This window comes from Scyliorhinus torazame, chromosome 11 (genome assembly GCF_047496885.1).
Source record: "Scyliorhinus torazame isolate Kashiwa2021f chromosome 11, sScyTor2.1, whole genome shotgun sequence".
Classification (NCBI taxonomy): domain Eukaryota; kingdom Metazoa; phylum Chordata; class Chondrichthyes; order Carcharhiniformes; family Scyliorhinidae; genus Scyliorhinus; species Scyliorhinus torazame.
In genome coordinates, this window is record NC_092717.1 from 206,191,865 (window position 1) to 206,208,896 (window position 17,032).

The window sequence follows — 17,032 nt, forward strand, 5'->3', positions numbered from 1 at the left end:
CTTACCTTAAAAATTGAACACTACTCCTCTTACCCTGAATTCCACATATTACCACCTTTTCTGGCAACATTCTTCCCAAACTACATAACTCCTCATCTCTTACCATTAAAGATTGACTAGCTCCTATATCTCTTAAAATTGTGACTTATTTACCTGCTCCTCCTGATACACGAGTAAACTTTACACACACAAGTAAATTCTTTAAAGCGATAGATCATAGAACATAGAAAAATACAACACAGAACAGGCCCTTCGGCCCACGATGTTGTGAAATGAAAAAGGCTTCCACCTCCTTCTCGTCAAATCTTGGCAATGCTTGGACAAATTTAAATAGATCCCCACCAAGCCTTCGACTTTGATGCTCTTTCTCACTATCCTCATCACTATCATGCAACTGTACGTTTCCCTTTACGTCTGCCAATTTTAACTGACTGTCATGTTTCATGGCCATTTTCTGAAGTTCAAACTCTCTCTCTTTATCTTTTTCCCTGATCTGTATCTCCTTTTCTCTTTCTTTTTGTTCTGCGAGGGCTATTCTTTCTTCTCTCTCCTTTTCTATTTCCTCTCTCTCTCTTTCTCTTTCCGCTCTCTCTCGCTCTCTTTCTTTTTCCTCTCTTTCGTATTCAAGCTGCTTAAATTCTTTCTCATGTTCCATTTTTTAATTTGTAACTGAAGTTTTCCCATTTCCAATGAGTCAAACTGTATCTCAGACAACTTTATATGCTTAGCCACCGCCATAATTACCTCACCTTTTCGCATTTTGTCAGGTAACTGCAATGTTTTTGCCAAATCCAGCAGTCTGCTTTTAGTCTCTGTCCGTAAGGTATTGCGTGTGACCATCTCCACCTCCAAAAACTTCTGAGCCTCTGAAAGAGCCATTGTCCACAACACACTCCCCACTTAAACTAAAACACCACACCTGATAAGCAACCACAATATGCTCACCCCTCACTGTCTTTAAGTTCAATAGATAGACTTTTATCCTGGACAAGCCCCCAATTTGTTATGGGCCAGGGATTAGAGAACCCCAAAGCGTATCATGGAATTCACCTGACACACAACTTTTAATATATTGTGGTATGGGGAGCACATGGCCCACTCTACAGGTGTGGTAGAGCAGAAGTGGAAAAGCATTTTTTAAAGCAAAACAATGTTTATTCTATGAACTCAAGTTAACCTTTTTAAAACATATAGTGAACATCTTAGCAACCATGAATTCAAATACAACCCCCAAAGACTACAACACTAAGTAATCCTTTAAGCTTTCCTTTTAACATCCATACCACTTGAAAATAAAACCTTTAGCAGAAGCACATCAGGTTAAGGTCACTACTGAAAACATTTATAATTCTGAATTCATCAAATGATCAAGAGATAGTCTTTTGATGGCAGAGAGAACGGCAGTACATCTGCTTGGTCTGGCTTCAGCTCCAACACTGAAAACGAAACTAAAACATACCCTGCAGCAAACAGCCTAAAATGAAAGTAAAAAGCTGACAGACAGCCCAGCTCCACCCACTCTCTAACATCACTGCAGTAATAAACACCCATTTCTTAAAGGTACTCTCACATGACAGGGTTCATGTTGTGCACATCTGGATAGATAAGTATACAAGAGAGCAGGGAATTGACAGTTTTTTCTGATAACATTAAACAAGGAAGGAAAGGAAGATGCCCAAATGGAACATAAATGCTGGCATTGAATTGTTGGGCCGGATAGCCTGTTTCTGTGCAGTATTTCCTATATAATTGTATGTAAACATCACAGAAACCCAGATAGCAAAGTCTCTCTTTTCACCATACCTTTTTGCATATTTTGTCAAAAACATTCACAATGTGACACCATTAACATTTGTTCTTCTGTCTGTTCCACGATTATACTTTCCTCTTAACCTGTAGATTGCAGGCAAATGCTTGTAATGTTTTCTTCCGCTGAGTGTATTTCTAACAGCTGGCTGCCAGCAGCTATCAACTCATTACAGGAGGATGCCACAGGACAATCACGGCAGGTTCAGGTATAACAGTAACACTTTGTAAAACCTAATCAAAAGTATTCAAACATTGGTATAGTTAGGATTTAAAAGCCTCATCATCCCAACTCAACTAATTACAAGAATGCCGACTGAATTACAATTGCTAGCTCCAGTTACAACGGCCTTCAAACGATGCATTAGCTGTGCATTTATGTCTGTGCCGGAAGACCCTGCACATTGCTGAAACCACAACAGTTTTGCGGCTCTACTGTGCACTGGGATTGATCCAGGATGAATTCCAGATGCTTTTCGACAACAAATGTATTCTTGTTCCCTGCAACATCTGCTGGGCCAGCTCGCTGGTGACCAGAGCAGCACAGGAGATTGACTGCAACCTGTGGTCCTAAACTCTGCCTTAGGGTTTGACTGACAGCTCAGAATGAAAACAGATTTGTTCTGCGTTTGTTCTGCTCAGCAAGGGTACTCGTTATCGTGCCACAATTGACTGCAGCCACCTCAAGACCACAGTTCCTGCCCTTGAACAGTCTAGTGACTCCTCCTGGCACATGCACAGGCATCGGATGCGAGTGGGATAATTTTTCACAATGCAAGCTCACACAAGAAGAATAGCCAGTCAAAAAGGAGACAGAGAGTACCCCAGCAGCTGTGGCACCAGACACCAGCATGAACTGGTAATTATAAGGGAAGCGCAGAGAAACGTTCTGAGGATTGTTTGAAATTATATCTGTGGGGAAAAACAGAATATCCTGTAGCAGAGAAAATTCTCTCAATACATTTATGAACATGTCCCTTGTGAGGCATCGGGTGTGAGGCAATAATTCACCGAGAGCAGCTCAGCTTTCTGCATTCCTACCTGTGGGTCCAGTAAGTGTTGCTGTCAGCCTGTGAGGAATTCGGGGTGGAATTTTCAGTGCTGTGCGCACCTGGTAATACCTGACAGACAGAACAGGAAAGAAAAATTAGAGAAACGGTTACATTGGCAACATATCCTTTGATTTAATCGTGAAAAATGTATTGGAAATTTCAGCAGAATCGCCTATAATAGACCGAAAAAGACTATGGCGGTGTCAAGGTGAAGCATTCTTTTGCCTATTGCATTCAATCTCCTATTCTTTGTTGTGACCGTCCTCATTTCCTTGTTTTATTCATATTACTATAACCAGCACAGCTTCGCTGAATTTGCCCCTGATGTCCAAACATGCCATCTTACATGATTTTATTTCCTATGGTCTGACTGTGTTGAAATTAAGTCTCATTGCACAATCGCCACACTTTGTCTGCCACAATTCATCAAAACTGCAGCTTCGTCAATCCTTCTGTCCTACAATTTCCAGGTCATTAAAATTCAAGGTCAGCATCACCAAACTATTAATTCTTGAACTACCTGATCTGTTTTCTAATGCAATGCAGTGTGAAATCAGAAGCAATTAGATAACAAGGCAGGCACAAATCATTAACAGAACTCCTTATACAGAGTGTAAACATCAACATGGTTCAGTTGGATTTAATGACCAATTTCTGTGTTATAATTCTATTTTAAACAGCTAGTTTTATTGACAGGTGTACTGAGGAGACCTTGGGCGAGATGCGGGTTTGGCGGGATGTTTTACACCGGCTTTTTGGGTGAGATCCACGCCATTATTTAGCCACACTTTAATGGTTGCGCTAGAGCGAGAGCACCATGAGGCAGTTAGATCGCAGGAGAGTCCAAAATCGAGAACTGTGCCGAGCGCCGATCAGTTTGTGATCTAACCAGCCTGATCCTGTTGGCAAAATCAGAATCCTGCAATAGCGTGGCAAGAAACCAATAATCACCACTTAAGCCCAATCTCCAATAAATTAAAGGGAGCAAACCCCTATCTAACGGCCTCCCATGATCTAACAGCCTCCCCAACAAGTGGTTACAGGGCAGCCCCGGCCCCTGCCCGTCTGTCCCACCGACCACCCATAACTACCACTGACTGTGGAGGCCTCTGACTGTGCAGCTGAAGGCTATTGCTAATAGGGAATTGGCAATCATAGTTAATTGAGCATGTCACATTTCCCAAATGGATGCCCATGGGTAGGTGTACCATGTAGCATGTGGTGGTTATTGCCTTGCATCCCAATGAGACCGTGATGCCTGGATACTGTGCCTGAGCGCTGCAAGAAGCAACACCACAGACTCAGCAGCCAACATCAGAGCACCCAGGGGCTGGGCCCCAGCACCGGGGACGTTTCCGCTACCCGAGGGTTGGTGTGTGCACCGGTGAGGGGACCAGCACCTGATCCAGGTAACGGTACATGCATGTGGAGTCCGGTAACCAGGGACCCCCGCAGCAGCCAATGGTGTTTGGGCAGGGCATTTAGGAAAGCAGGGGATCTGGGTGAGGGGATGGGTGAGCAATGGGGAAATGGAGGGCCCCGTGGTGGAAGACACCACAGGTCATCAGTCTCAAACCCTCTCCAATTCCTTCCAGATATCACACGGGACGATATCTTGGATCCCACAGAAGCTGCCCTCGAGGTGCTGCTGGCAATCGAAGTGGCCAGACGGCGGAGAAGGCGGCAGCATTGACATAGGCTCAATGCGGCAGCCAATATGCAGGGCCCTGCCCTATACCCGGAGGACCTGGCCATCCATCAGGCCATGGCCATACCCAGAAATGGAGGCCGGCGATGGCCCAAAGTGTACAGGCATCGCTGGTCTTTCGATCAGATGACGGACAGTTTGTGCCGCAGGAGGCTCTGCCTCAACAAGGGGAAGGTGGACTTCCGGGTGCGGCGATGACCAGCTAGGTCACACGTTTCGGCAGCTCCCGGTGGAACGGACTTTTGGGCTCTTAATAAGAGCCCCAACGGCAATTTTAACGGCTAAAAGCACTGTGCGGTAAACCAGAAGGGAATCCCCCCTGGATACGGATGGAAAAAGGAGACGAAAGTGGCCGGATTGCGGTGGATCCTTTAGAGCAGCGGCAAGGAAGGCAAGCAAAAACCAAGATGGCGTCGGAAGGTGGCAGTTTAATATGGGGCCCTGAACAACACGAGTTTTTGAAACGCTGCGTGGAAGAGCTTAAAAAGGAGATGAAGGAGGAGCTGTTGGCCCCGATATTACAGGCGATTGAAGGGCTAAAAGATGAGCAAAAGACCCAGGAGCGGAGCTTCGGGTCGTGAAGGCAAAGGCTGCCGAGAACGAGGACGATATACAGGGCCTGGTGGTGAAGACGGAGATCCACAAGGCACACCATAAACGATGTGTGGACAGGCTGGAGGTGCTGGAGAATAATGCGAGGAGGAAGAATTTAAGGATTCTTGGTCTTCCTGAAGGTGCAGAAGGGGCGGACGTCGGGGCATATGTGAGCACGATGCTGCACTCGTTAATGGGAGCGGAGGCCCCGACGGGTCCGTTGGAGGTGGAGGGAGCATACCGAGTGATGGTGCGAGGATCGAGAGCAGGAGAAATTCCCAGAGCCATAGTGGTGAGATTCCTCCGTTTTAAGGACAGAGAGAAGGTCCTCAGATGGGCAAAGAAAACTCGGAGCAGTAGGTGGGAGAACGCGGTGATCCGCGTGTATCAAGACTGGAGTGCGGAGGTGGCGAGTAGGAGGGCGAGCTTTAATCGGGCCAAGGCGGTGCTTCATAAAAAGAAGGTTAAATTTGGAATGCTGCAGCCGGCAAGACTGTGGGTCACATATCAAGGGAAGCACCACTACTTTGAAACGGCGGATGAGGCGTGGACATTTATTGTTGAAGAGAAATTGGAATAAGCGGGTTATTTAAAAAGAACGTTTGAGACTAAGTGGTGGGGCGAATATGGGGGGCGAAGAGGGGGGGAAAAGGGGGGGGAAGAGATGATTTTTATGTTGTTAATCCTGCGACCCGGTAACTTTTCTCTCTTCCACAGGTTGTGGGGGAGGGAGGAAGGGAGGTGGAGGAGCTGGGGGCGTTGGCCATTGGGGGTGGGGCCAAAAGGGAAGCGCGGGCTTTGTTCCCGCGCTATGATAACTACGGCGGGAATAGGGAAGCAGGAAGGAGGGGGCGTCGCACGGTGCAAGCGGGGGTCACGGGGGGAAGCAGAGGTCGGCCAGAGTTTGCTGACTTCTGGGAGCAACATGGGGGGTGTAACTACACTAGTGGGGGATCTAGCGAGGGGGGATTTACTGGGTTGCTGCTGCTGGGGAGAAGGGGGAGCTGGTATGGGGTGGGGTGGGCGGGGCGGGAGGGCACCGCCTGGGGGGGACACAGCTGCGTGGAAACCGGGTGAGGAGCTGGATGAAAGGGGATGGCTAATCGACAAGGGGGGGGGGGGGTGTAAAGAGCCCCCCAACCCGGCTGATCACGTGGAATGTGAGAGGGCTGAACGGGCCGATAAAGAGGGCACGGGTACTCGCACACCTTAAGAAACTTAAAGCAGATGTGGTTATGTTACAGGAGACGCATTTGAAACTGATAGACCAGGTTAGACTACGCAAAGGATGGGTGGGGCAGGTGTTTCATTCGGGGCTAGATGCGAAAAACAGGGGGGTGGCTATACTAGTGGGGAAGCGGGTAATGTTTGAGGCAAAGACCATAGTGGCGGATAGTGGGGGCAGATACGTGATGGTGAGTGGCAAATTACAGGGGGAGGCGGTGGTCTTAGTGAACGTATATGCCCCGAACTGGGATGATGCCAACTTTATGAGGCGCATGTTAGGACGTATCCCGGACCTAGAGGTGGAAAAGTTGGTAATGGGTGGAGATTTTAACACGGTGCTGGAACCAGGGCTGGACAGATCGAGGTCCAGGACTGGAAGGAGGCCGGCAGCAGCCAAGGTGCTTAAAGACTTTATGGAGCAGATGGGAGGAGTAGACCCATGGAGATTTAGCAGACCTAGGAGTAAGGAGTTTTTGTTTTTCTCCTATGTCCACAAAGTTTATTCGCGAATAGACTTTTTTGTTTTGGGAAGGGCGTTGATCCCGAAGGTGAGGGGGACGGAGTATACGGCTATAGCTATTTCGGATCACGCTCCACACTGGGTGGACTTGGAGATAGGGGAGGAAAAAGAACGGCGTCCACCCTGGAGAATGGACATGGGACTAATGGCGGATGAGGGGGTGTGTCTAAGGGTGAGGGGGTGTATTGAAAAGTACTTGGAACTTTGGGGACAGTGGAGACGACACAGGGGAAAGACCGGAGCACTGGGGGGGTCCCCGATAAGAAACAACCATAGGTTTGCCCCGGGGGGAATGGATGGGGGATATGGAATGTGGCAAAGAGCAGGTATAACGCAATTGAAAGATCTATTTGTGGATGGGAAGTTTGCGAGTCTGGGAGCGCTGACCGAGAAATATGGGTTGCCCCAAGGGAATGCATTCAGGTACATGCAATTGAGGGCTTTTGCGAGGCAGCAGGTGAGGGAATTCCCGCAGCTCCCGACACAAGAGGTGCAGGACAGAGTCATCTCAAAGAAATGGGTGGGGGACGGTAAGGTGTCGGATATATATAGGGAAATGAGAGACGAAGGGGAGACTATGATGGACGAACTAAAAGGGAAATGGGAAGAAGAGCTAGGGGAGGAGATTGAGGAGGGAATGTGGGCAGATGCCCTAAACAGGGTAAACTCGTCGTCCTCGTGCGCCAGGCTAAGCCTGATTCAGTTTAAGGTATTACACAGGGCACATATGACTGGAACACGGCTCAGTAAATTTTTTGGGGTGGAGGATAGGTGTGCGAGGTGCTCGAGAAGCCCAGCGAATCATACCCATATGTTTTGGTCATGCCCGGCACTACAGGGGTTTTGGATGGGGGTGACAAAGGTGCTTTCGAAAGTAGTAGGAGTCCGGGTCGAACCAAGCTGGGGGTTGGCTATATTTGGGGTTGCACAAGAGCCGGGAGTGCAGGAGGCGAAAGAGGCCGATGTTTTGGCCTTTGCGTCCCTAGTAGCCCGGCGCAGAATATTGCTAATGTGGAAAGAAGCCAAGCCCCCGGGGGTGGAGACCTGGATAAATGATATGGCGGGGTTCATAAAGTTAGAGCGGATTAAGTTCGTCCTAAGGGGGTCGGCTCAAGGGTTTACTAGGCGGTGGCAACCGTTCGTCGAATATCTTGCGGAAAGATAGATAGGGGAGAACAAAGAAGGCAGCAGCAGCGGCCCAGGACTTGGGGGGGGGGGGAGGGAGGGGGGGGGGGGATGGGGGGGGGGGGGTGTGGCCTGAGACAAGGCAGTTGCCAATTCGGGCTAGTTTTTATTTTTTGTTATTTAATAGTTATTTATTTGTTGTTGTTTTTGTTTAAATTTAAAAAAGGTCATTATTATCTGTATTGTTACAATGTTGTGTAAAGGATGCACAATGTACTGTGTTGGTTGACCAAAAATTTTCAATAAAATATTATTTAAAAAAAAAGAAAAGTACTTGGAACTCAATGATAATGGGGAGGTTCAGGTGGGAGTGGTCTCAGAGGCGCTGAAGGTAGTGGTTAGAGGGGAGCTGATATCAATCAGGGCACATAAAGGAAAGCAGGAGAGTAGGGAACGGGAGCGGTTGCTGCAAGAACTTTTGAGGGTGGACAGGCAATATGCGGAGGCACCGGAGGAGGGACTGTACAGGGAAAGGCAAAGGCTACATGTAGAATTTGATTTGCTGACAACGGGTACTGCAGAGGCACAGTGGAGGAAGGCACAGGGTGTACAGTACGAATATGGGGAGAAGGCGAGCAGGTTGCTGGCCCACCAATTGAGGAAAAGGGGAGCAGCGAGGGAAATAGGGGGAGTGAGGGATGAGGAGGGAGAGATGGAGCGGGGAGCGGAGAGAGTGAATGGAGTGTTCAAGGCATTCTATGAAAGATTATATGAAGCTCAGCCCCCGGATGGGAAGGAGAGAATGATGTGTTTTCTGGACCAGCTGGAATTTCCTAAGGTGGAGGAGCAGGAGAAGGTGGGACTGGGAGCACAGATCGAAATGGAGGAAGTAGTGAAAGGAATTAGGAGCATGCAGGCGGGGAAGGCCCCGGGACCGGATGGATTCCCAGTTGAATTTTACAGGAAATATGTGGACTTACTCGCCCCGCTACTGATGAGAACCTTTAACGAGGCGAGGGAAAGGGGACAGCTGCCCCCGACTATGTCAGAGGCAACGATATCGCTTCTCCTAAAGAAGGAAAAAGACCCGCTGCAATGCGGGTCCTATAGGCCTATTTTCCTCCTGAACGTAGGCGCTAAGATTCTGGCCAAGGTAATGGCAATGAGGATAGAGGATTGTGTCCCGGGGGTGGTCCATGAGGACCAAACTGGGTTTGTGAAGGGGAGACAGCTGAATACGAATATACGGAGGCTGCTAGGGGTAATGATGATGCCCCCACCAGAGGGGGAAGCGGAGATAGTGGTGGCGATGGATGCCGAGAAAGCATTTGATAGAGTGGAGTGGGATTATTTGTGGGAGGTGTTGAGGAGATTTGGCCAAGGTAATGGCAATGAGGATACAGGATTGTGTCCCGGGGGTGGTCCATGAGGACCAAACTGGGTTTGTGAAGGGGAGACAGCTGAATACAAATATACGGAGGCTGCTAGGGGTAATGATGATGCCCCCACCAGAGGGGGAAGCGGAGATAGTGGTGGCGATGGATGCCGAGAAAGCATTTGATAGAGTGGAGTGGGATTATTTGTGGGAGGTGTTCAGGAGATTTGGCCTTGGAGATGAGTATATTAGATGGGTACAGCTGCTGTATAGGGCCCCTATGGCGAGCGTGGTCACGAATGGACGGGGGTCTGCGTATTTTCGGCTCCATAGAGGGACGAGGCAGGGACGTCCTCTGTCCCCATTATTGTTTGCACTGGCGATTGAGCCCCTGGCAATAGCATTGAGGGGTTCCAGGAAGTGGAGGGGAGTACTCAGGGGAGGAGAAGAACACCGGGTATCTCTGTATGCGGACGATTTGTTGGTGTATGTGGCGGACCCGGCGGAGGGGATGCCAGAGATAATGCGGATACTTGGGGAGTTTGGAGAATTTTCAGGATACAAACTGAACATGGGGAAAAGTGAGTTGTTTGTGGTGCATCCAGGGGAGCAGAGCAGAGAAATAGAGGACTTACCGCTGAGGAAGGTAACAAGGGACTTTCGCTACTTGGGGATCCAGATAGCCAAGAATTGGGGTACATTGCATAGGTTAAATTTAACGCGGTTAGTGGAACAGATGGAGGAGGACTTCAAGAGATGGGACATGGTGTCCCTGTCACTGGCAGGTAGGGTGCAGGCGGTTAAAATGGTGGTCCTCCCGAGATTCCTCTTTGTGTTTCAGTGCCTCCCGGTGGTGATCACGAAGGCTTTTTTCAATAGGATTGAGAAGAGTATCATGAGTTTTGTGTGGGCCGGGAAGACCCCGAGAGTGAGGAAGGGATTTTTGCAGCGTAGTAGGGATAGGGGGGTGCTGGCACTACCGAGCCTAAGTGAGTACTACTGGGCCGCCAATATCTCAATGGTATGTAAGTGGATGGGAGAAGAGGAGGGAGCGGCGTGGAAGAGATTGGAGAGGGCGTCCTGCAGGGGGTCTAGCCTACAAGCTATGGCGACGGCGCCGTTCCCGCCGAAGAAATACACCACAAGCCCGGTGGTGGTGGCTACTCTGAAAATTTGGGGGCAGTGGAGACGGCATAGGGGAAAGACGGGAGCCTCGGTGTGGTCCCCGATAAGAAATAACCATAGGTTTGCTCCGGGGAGAATGGATGGGGGATTTGGAACATGGCAAAGAGCAGGAGTAACACAATTGAGAGATCTGTTTGTAGATGGGACGTTTGCAAGTCCGGGAGCGCTGACCGAAAAATATGGGTTGCCCCAAGGGAATGCATTCCGGTATATGCAACTGAGGGCTTTTGCGAGGCAACAGGTGAGGGAATTCCCGCAGCTCCCGACGCAGGAGGTGCAGGACAGAGTGATCTCAAAGACATGGGTGGGGGACGGTAAGGTATCAGACATATATAAGGAAATGAGGGACGAGGGGGAGATTATGGTAGATGAGCTGAAAGGGAAATGGGAAGAAGAGCTGGGGGAGGAGATTGAGGAGGGGCTGTGGGCTGATGCCCTAAGTAGGGTAAACTCATCGTTCTCGTGTGCCAAGCTAAACCTGATACAATTTAAGGTGTTACACAGGGCGCATATGACTGGAGCACGGCTCAGTAAATTTTTTTGGAGTAGAGGATAGGTCTGCGAGATGCTCGAGAAGCCCAGCGAATCACACCCACATGTTCTGGTCATGTCCGGCACTACAGGGGTTTTGGGTGGGGGTGACAAAGGTGCTTTCGAAGGTGGTGGGGGTCCAGGTCGAACCAAGCTGGGGGTTGGCTATATTCGGGGTTGCAGAAAAGCCGGGAGTGCAGGAGGCGAAAGAGGCTGATGTTTTGGCCTTTGCGTCCCTAGTAGCCCGGCGCAGGATACTGTTGATGTGGAAGGAAGCCAAGCCCCCGGGTGTGGAGACCTGGATAAATGACATGGCAGGGTTTATAAAGATGGAACAGATTAAGTTCGTCCTAAGGGGATCGGCTCAAGGGTTCACCAGGCGGTGGCAACCGTTCGTCGAATACCTCACAGAAAGATAGAGGGAATGGAAAAGAAGAAGACAGCAGAAGCAACCCGGGGGGGGGCGGGCGGCGGGAGAAGGACTCTCAGGGATGTTAGTGTATAAGTATAATATGTATAGGTTGTTGTTATAGGTAATTGTATACTGGACTGTTGAATTGTATTTTTGGAGAGTATTTATTTGGGACAAGGCAGTTGCCATTTAGTTTTGTTTTTTTAATTTTGATGTTGTTTATGTATTATTTATTTCTGGTTTAAAAAACTGGCCATTGTTATTTATATTGTTAAATTACTGTGTGAAAGATACACAATGTACTGTTATGGTTGGCCAAAAATTTTGAATAAAATATATTTTTTAAAAATACAAGGGGAAGGTGTGGCACATGTGCCATGTTCTCTCGGACTTGGCCCCATGTAGGGTTCTTCTTCATGGGCTGTTCACCAGAGGCCCAGTAGTTCACACCAGGACTGCTGGCAGGTGTAAAATGGAAGAATCTCTCGAGCACCCAGAACACGTTATGTTAGTGTACGGGATGTGTGACTTGCTCTCTACCGCCGACTCCAGTGGGAGGACTCCATCGTTACTGAAAAAAACTGCCCCTGGACAGCTTGCTGATGTCAGGAGGGGGCTGTCCACCCCGCTGGGCTCCAGGCCTGCGCACTGCTTGATGCGGCACACATGCGCGGGATAGTTGGCAATCTCAAAAGTCCGTTGCAGTCGACATTTTTAAAAGCCGGTCGCAGCCATTGGGCGTTCCTCCCAATCAGGAACTCCGCAACCGAGCACCACGACCCTCCCGAAACCTGCCCACGACCCACCTGCAGGTCGCGACCCTGAGGTTGAAAACACCTGCGCTTTGTGGTAGTCTGCTGTACCCTCCGCAACCTGGCACAGCAGCGGGGCAATGTGCTGGAGGTGAGGGGGGAGGAGATGTGGCCACCTCTGAGGAGGAGGATGAGGAGGCCCCAGACCAGGAGGGGGTGGATAATGAATCCGGGGCAGACCTGCAAGACCAGACGGAGTATGGAGGAAACGCGGCAGGAAGGCCCTCATCCTCGCCTGCTTCACATAGAATGTGGCCTCATCTGCCATTCCACCCCCAACCCCCGTCCCTATCTCCATCTCTCCATCCCTCTCCCTTTGCCAGTGCACCTTCTCCGCCACCCTGTTCCACCCTCCCAGGGTCCGTGTAACATCACTCCAGGGTGATGGGATTGTATTTTTAAAAATAAATTTAGAGTATCCAATTATTTTTTTCCAATTAAGGGGCAATTTAGCGTGTTCAATCCACCTAGCCTGCACATCGTTTGGGTTGTGGGGGCGAAACCCACGCAAACACGGGGAGAATGTGCAAACTCCACACAGACAGTGATCCAGAGCCGGGATCGAACCTGGGACCTCGGCGTCGTGAGGCAGCAGGGCTAACCCACTGCGCCACCGTGCTGCCCTCTTAATCAACTAAAATTACAAAGAATTAGCAAACCTCCAGCTGCATTGTCAGCTTCAAATCACTAATTGTTGGGCGTTGCCTTGCAGGGAAATTCTTAGCGCCCATAACTCAAGATCAAAAGGCAAGGGAGTGAATCCTTGGACGGCAAGCATTGATTCATCAAAGGCAAGTAGTGTTTGACAGATTTAATTGAGTTCTTTGAGGCAGTGACTTGTTGGAATGGAAATGCAGTTTGATGTATTGCATATGGATTTTCAAAAAGTGCTTGATAAGGTGTTTCACAAGAGCTTGGTTAGAAACATTCAGAGCCGCAGTCTGAAAAACAATGTAGCAGTATGGACAGAAAGTTGATTGATGGACAATGCTTAAAGAAATGGTTGTTGCTCCATCTGTATAATTGGAAGTGCTCTACTTAAACAATTATTCTCAGAACAATTTTGTACTTGAAATATATAGATTTTGGAACAGAATAAAACCTCGACATGTTCTCAAGCTACAGGATGCAGGGCGTTGTCGAACAGCGAGCGATATGAGAAATTATGGATCGTAGATATTCACTCCTCTCTATTTTCTCAGCATGGTCAGCCTTATTGGAAAATATTCTGAGAGCCAGGGTAAAAACTGTCACTTAGGAAGGCACAAGGAGTAATCAATGTCAGTCAGCATGGAATTGTTCAGGCAAGGTCGTGTCTGATTATAACTTGATTTAACTTTTTCAGAGGGTAAGAAGGACGATTAATGAGGATAGTGCTGTTGATGTGGCCTATGTCAGTTTTGCAAGGCTTTTGACAAGGTTCCACAAAGCAGACTGGTTAAAAATAAATCCATGGAATCCAGGGGAATGCAGTGAGCTGGATACACAATTGGCTCAGTGGCAGAGAACAAAGGTGTGGTAAACACCACTGGTAACACATTGCATATATTACGGTACTGCCCCTGTATTACAGGTACCACAGTAAATCCCAGCCTGTTGGCTCCTCCCAGCAGGCGGCGTATAAAAGTGTATGCTGTCCTGCACTGCTCCCATTCTGGTTCCAGCTGCAGGAGGCACAACACCTTGTGCAATACAGCCTCGATTGTTTCACCATTCTCGTCTCATGGTAATTGACGGTACATCAATTTATTGCACAAGATGTTAAAAGATGAACATCTTAATCAAGCCTGATTGTCTGGAGCTGAGCCCTCACGCAGCCAACACCACGTCCACCTACAAGCACTGGCTAGCCTGCTTTGAAGGCTACCTCAGAGCAGCTACTGAAGAACTCTCGGACCCACAGAAGCTCCAAGTCCTCTACTCACGAGTGAGCCCTCAAGTTTTTCCCCTCATCCGGGATTCGCCTACCTACAAAGAAGCGATGATGCCACTAAAGGGACACTACATTAAGTTGGTGAATCAAGTGTATGCCAAGCACCTCCTGGCCACGTGACGGCAACTCCCGGGGGAGACTCTGGACGATTTCTTGTGGGCTCTACAGATTCTCGGTAGGAACTGCGACTGCCAGGCGATTTCGGCAGTCCAACACACCGAACTACTAATCAAAGACGCTTATGTCACGGGCATTAAGTCTACGTATGTTTGCCAGCGACGATTGGACGGGGGTACGCTCGATCTTGCAGGGACTGTGCAGCTTGCTAATTCCCTAAAAGTGGCCTCCTGTAATCTGGAGGTCTACACCTCCGACCGCGCGGCACCCTCGTGGTCCCCACCAGCTGCCGACTCGAGTACACCTCAAGCCTGCGCCGCGGCGCGGCAGTCAGCCAACTCCGGAGGGCCCAAATGTTATTTTTATGGCGAAAGCAAACATCCCAGACAGCGTTGCCCTGTGCGGAGCACGACCTGCAACGTGTGTGGGAAGAAGGGCCACTTTGTTTCCGTTTGCCAGGCCCGGTCGGTCGCCGCTGTTTCCAGGCCCGGCATTGCTACACCCACCACGTGCGATCCAGGGGCACCGCCATCTTCTCCACCACAGGCCACGTGCGGCCCGTGGGCGCCGCCATCTTTGATACCGCCCGCCATGTGCGCCTAGTGGGCGCCACCATCTTCGGCGCCATCGCGCCTCAGGGCCCCTGCTCGTCTGGCCGTTCGCTGCCCACTGATACCTCCGCCACCACCGCTGATCAGCCCGGGACCTCCCAATATCTTCCGCAGCTCGCTCCATCACCCTTGATCAGTCTCGGCCCCGCAACCTCGCGACCGCTACGACGACAGTAAAGATCAAAGGGCACGAGACAAACTGCTCCTTTGACTCCGGGACCACAGAGAGTTTCATCCAACCTGCTGCGGTAAGGCGCTGCTCCCTCCCAGTACTCCCCGTCACACAGAAAATCTCCCTGACCTCCGGATCCCATTCCGTGCAAATCCGGGGGTACGGTGTCGCAACCCTCACCGTTCAGGTCGTAGAGTACAGCAACTTCAGGCTCTACGTCCTCCCCCATCTCTGCGCGGCCCTGTTACTAGGTCTTGATTTTTAATGCCACCTCCAAAGCCTTTCTCTGAAATTCGGCGGGTCCCCACCCTCCCTCACCGTCTGCGGCCTCACGACCCTTAAGGTCGATCCACCTTCACTGTTTGCAAACCTCACCCCGGACTGCAAGCCCGTTGCCACTAGGAGCAGACGGTACAGTACCCAGGACAGGACCTTCATCAGGTCGGAGGTCCAATGGCTTCTGTGGGAGGGGATCATTGAGGCCAGCAACAGCCCCTGGAGAGCTCAAGTGGTGGTAGTGAAGACTGGGGAGAGGCACAGGATGGTCACGACCAGCAGGACCACACGCAAAACCTCCAAAAACCCCTCCATACCGCCAAACTCCTTAACCTCACCTACAATAAGGAGAAATGCGTGTTCCGCACCAAACGCTTAGCCATCCTTGGCTACGTAGTGGAAAATGGAGTCCTAGGGCCCGACCCCAACCGCATTCCTGGAATTCCCTCTCCCCCACTGCCCCAAGGCATTGAAACGCCTTTTTCTCATATTACGCCCAGTGGGTCCCTAATTATGGGGACAAGGCCCGCCCACTCATCAAGTCCACAGTTTTTCCCGATGGCTGATGCCGGCCAGGCCTTCAACCACATCAAGGCGGACTTCGCCAAGGCCACGATGCACGCAGTCGATGAGACCCTCTCCTTTCAGGTGGAGAGCGATGCATTAGACGTCGCTCTGGCCGCCACCCTCAACCAGGCGGGCAGACCCGTGGCTTTCTTTTCCCGCACCCTCCACACCTCCGATATTCTGCACTCCTCTGTCGAAAAGGAGGCCGAAGCCATTGTGGAAGCTGTGCGACATTGGCGGCATTACCTGGCCGGCAGGAGATTCACTCTCCTCACTGACCATGAAATCCAGGGGAATGCAGTGAGCTGGATACACAATTGGCTCAATGGCAGAGAACAAAGGGTATTTGTTGATGGGTGTTTTTGTACTGGAAGGCTGTTTCCACAGGGCTCAGTACTAGATCACCTGCTTTGTGTTAGTGACTTGGACCTAAATATAGGGGGCATAATCAAGAAGTTTTCAGATCGTGAGGAGGGAAGTTATTGACTGCAGGAAGGCATTAATGGACTGCTCAGGTTGTGCAATAAAGTGGCAAATGGAACTCACAGAACCTACAGTGCAGAAGGAGGCCATTCGGCCCATCGAGTCTGCACCGACCCACTTAAGCTCTCACTTCCCCCCATCCCCATAACCCAATAACCCCTCTTAACCCTTTGGACACTAAAACAATTTAGCATGACCAATCCACCTAACTTGCACGTCTTTGGACTGTGGGAGGAAACCGGAGCACCCGGAGGAAACCCATGCAGACACTGGGAGAACGTGCAGATTCCACACAGACAGTGACCCAGTGGGGAATCGAACCCGGGACCCTGGCGTTGTGAAGCCACAGTGCTAGTGATTTGTGCTAATGTGCTGCCCACGGAGAACCTGGAGAAGTGTGAGGTGAAGCATCTGAGGAGGTCAAACAAAGCAATGAATTACGCATTAATTGGGAGGATACCGAGAGGTGAAGAGAAAGTGAGAGACCACAGATCCCTGAAGTTCCAGGACCGGTTGACAAGGTGAT

At 50.0% G+C, this 17,032-nt stretch overlaps 1 protein-coding gene across 2 annotated transcripts in view; it reads right to left on the reverse strand.

The window, feature by feature from the left end:
• The window catches only part of fam135b (family with sequence similarity 135 member B), a 607,420-nt gene that overhangs the window by 425,028 nt on the left and 165,360 nt on the right, over positions 1–17,032 (reverse strand). For both annotated transcript variants that reach the window (XM_072468261.1, XM_072468262.1), the window contains exon 3: positions 2,848–2,927. In XM_072468261.1, coding sequence (XP_072324362.1) covers positions 2,848–2,927 — 80 coding nt within the window. The remainder of the gene's footprint in view (positions 1–2,847; positions 2,928–17,032) is intronic.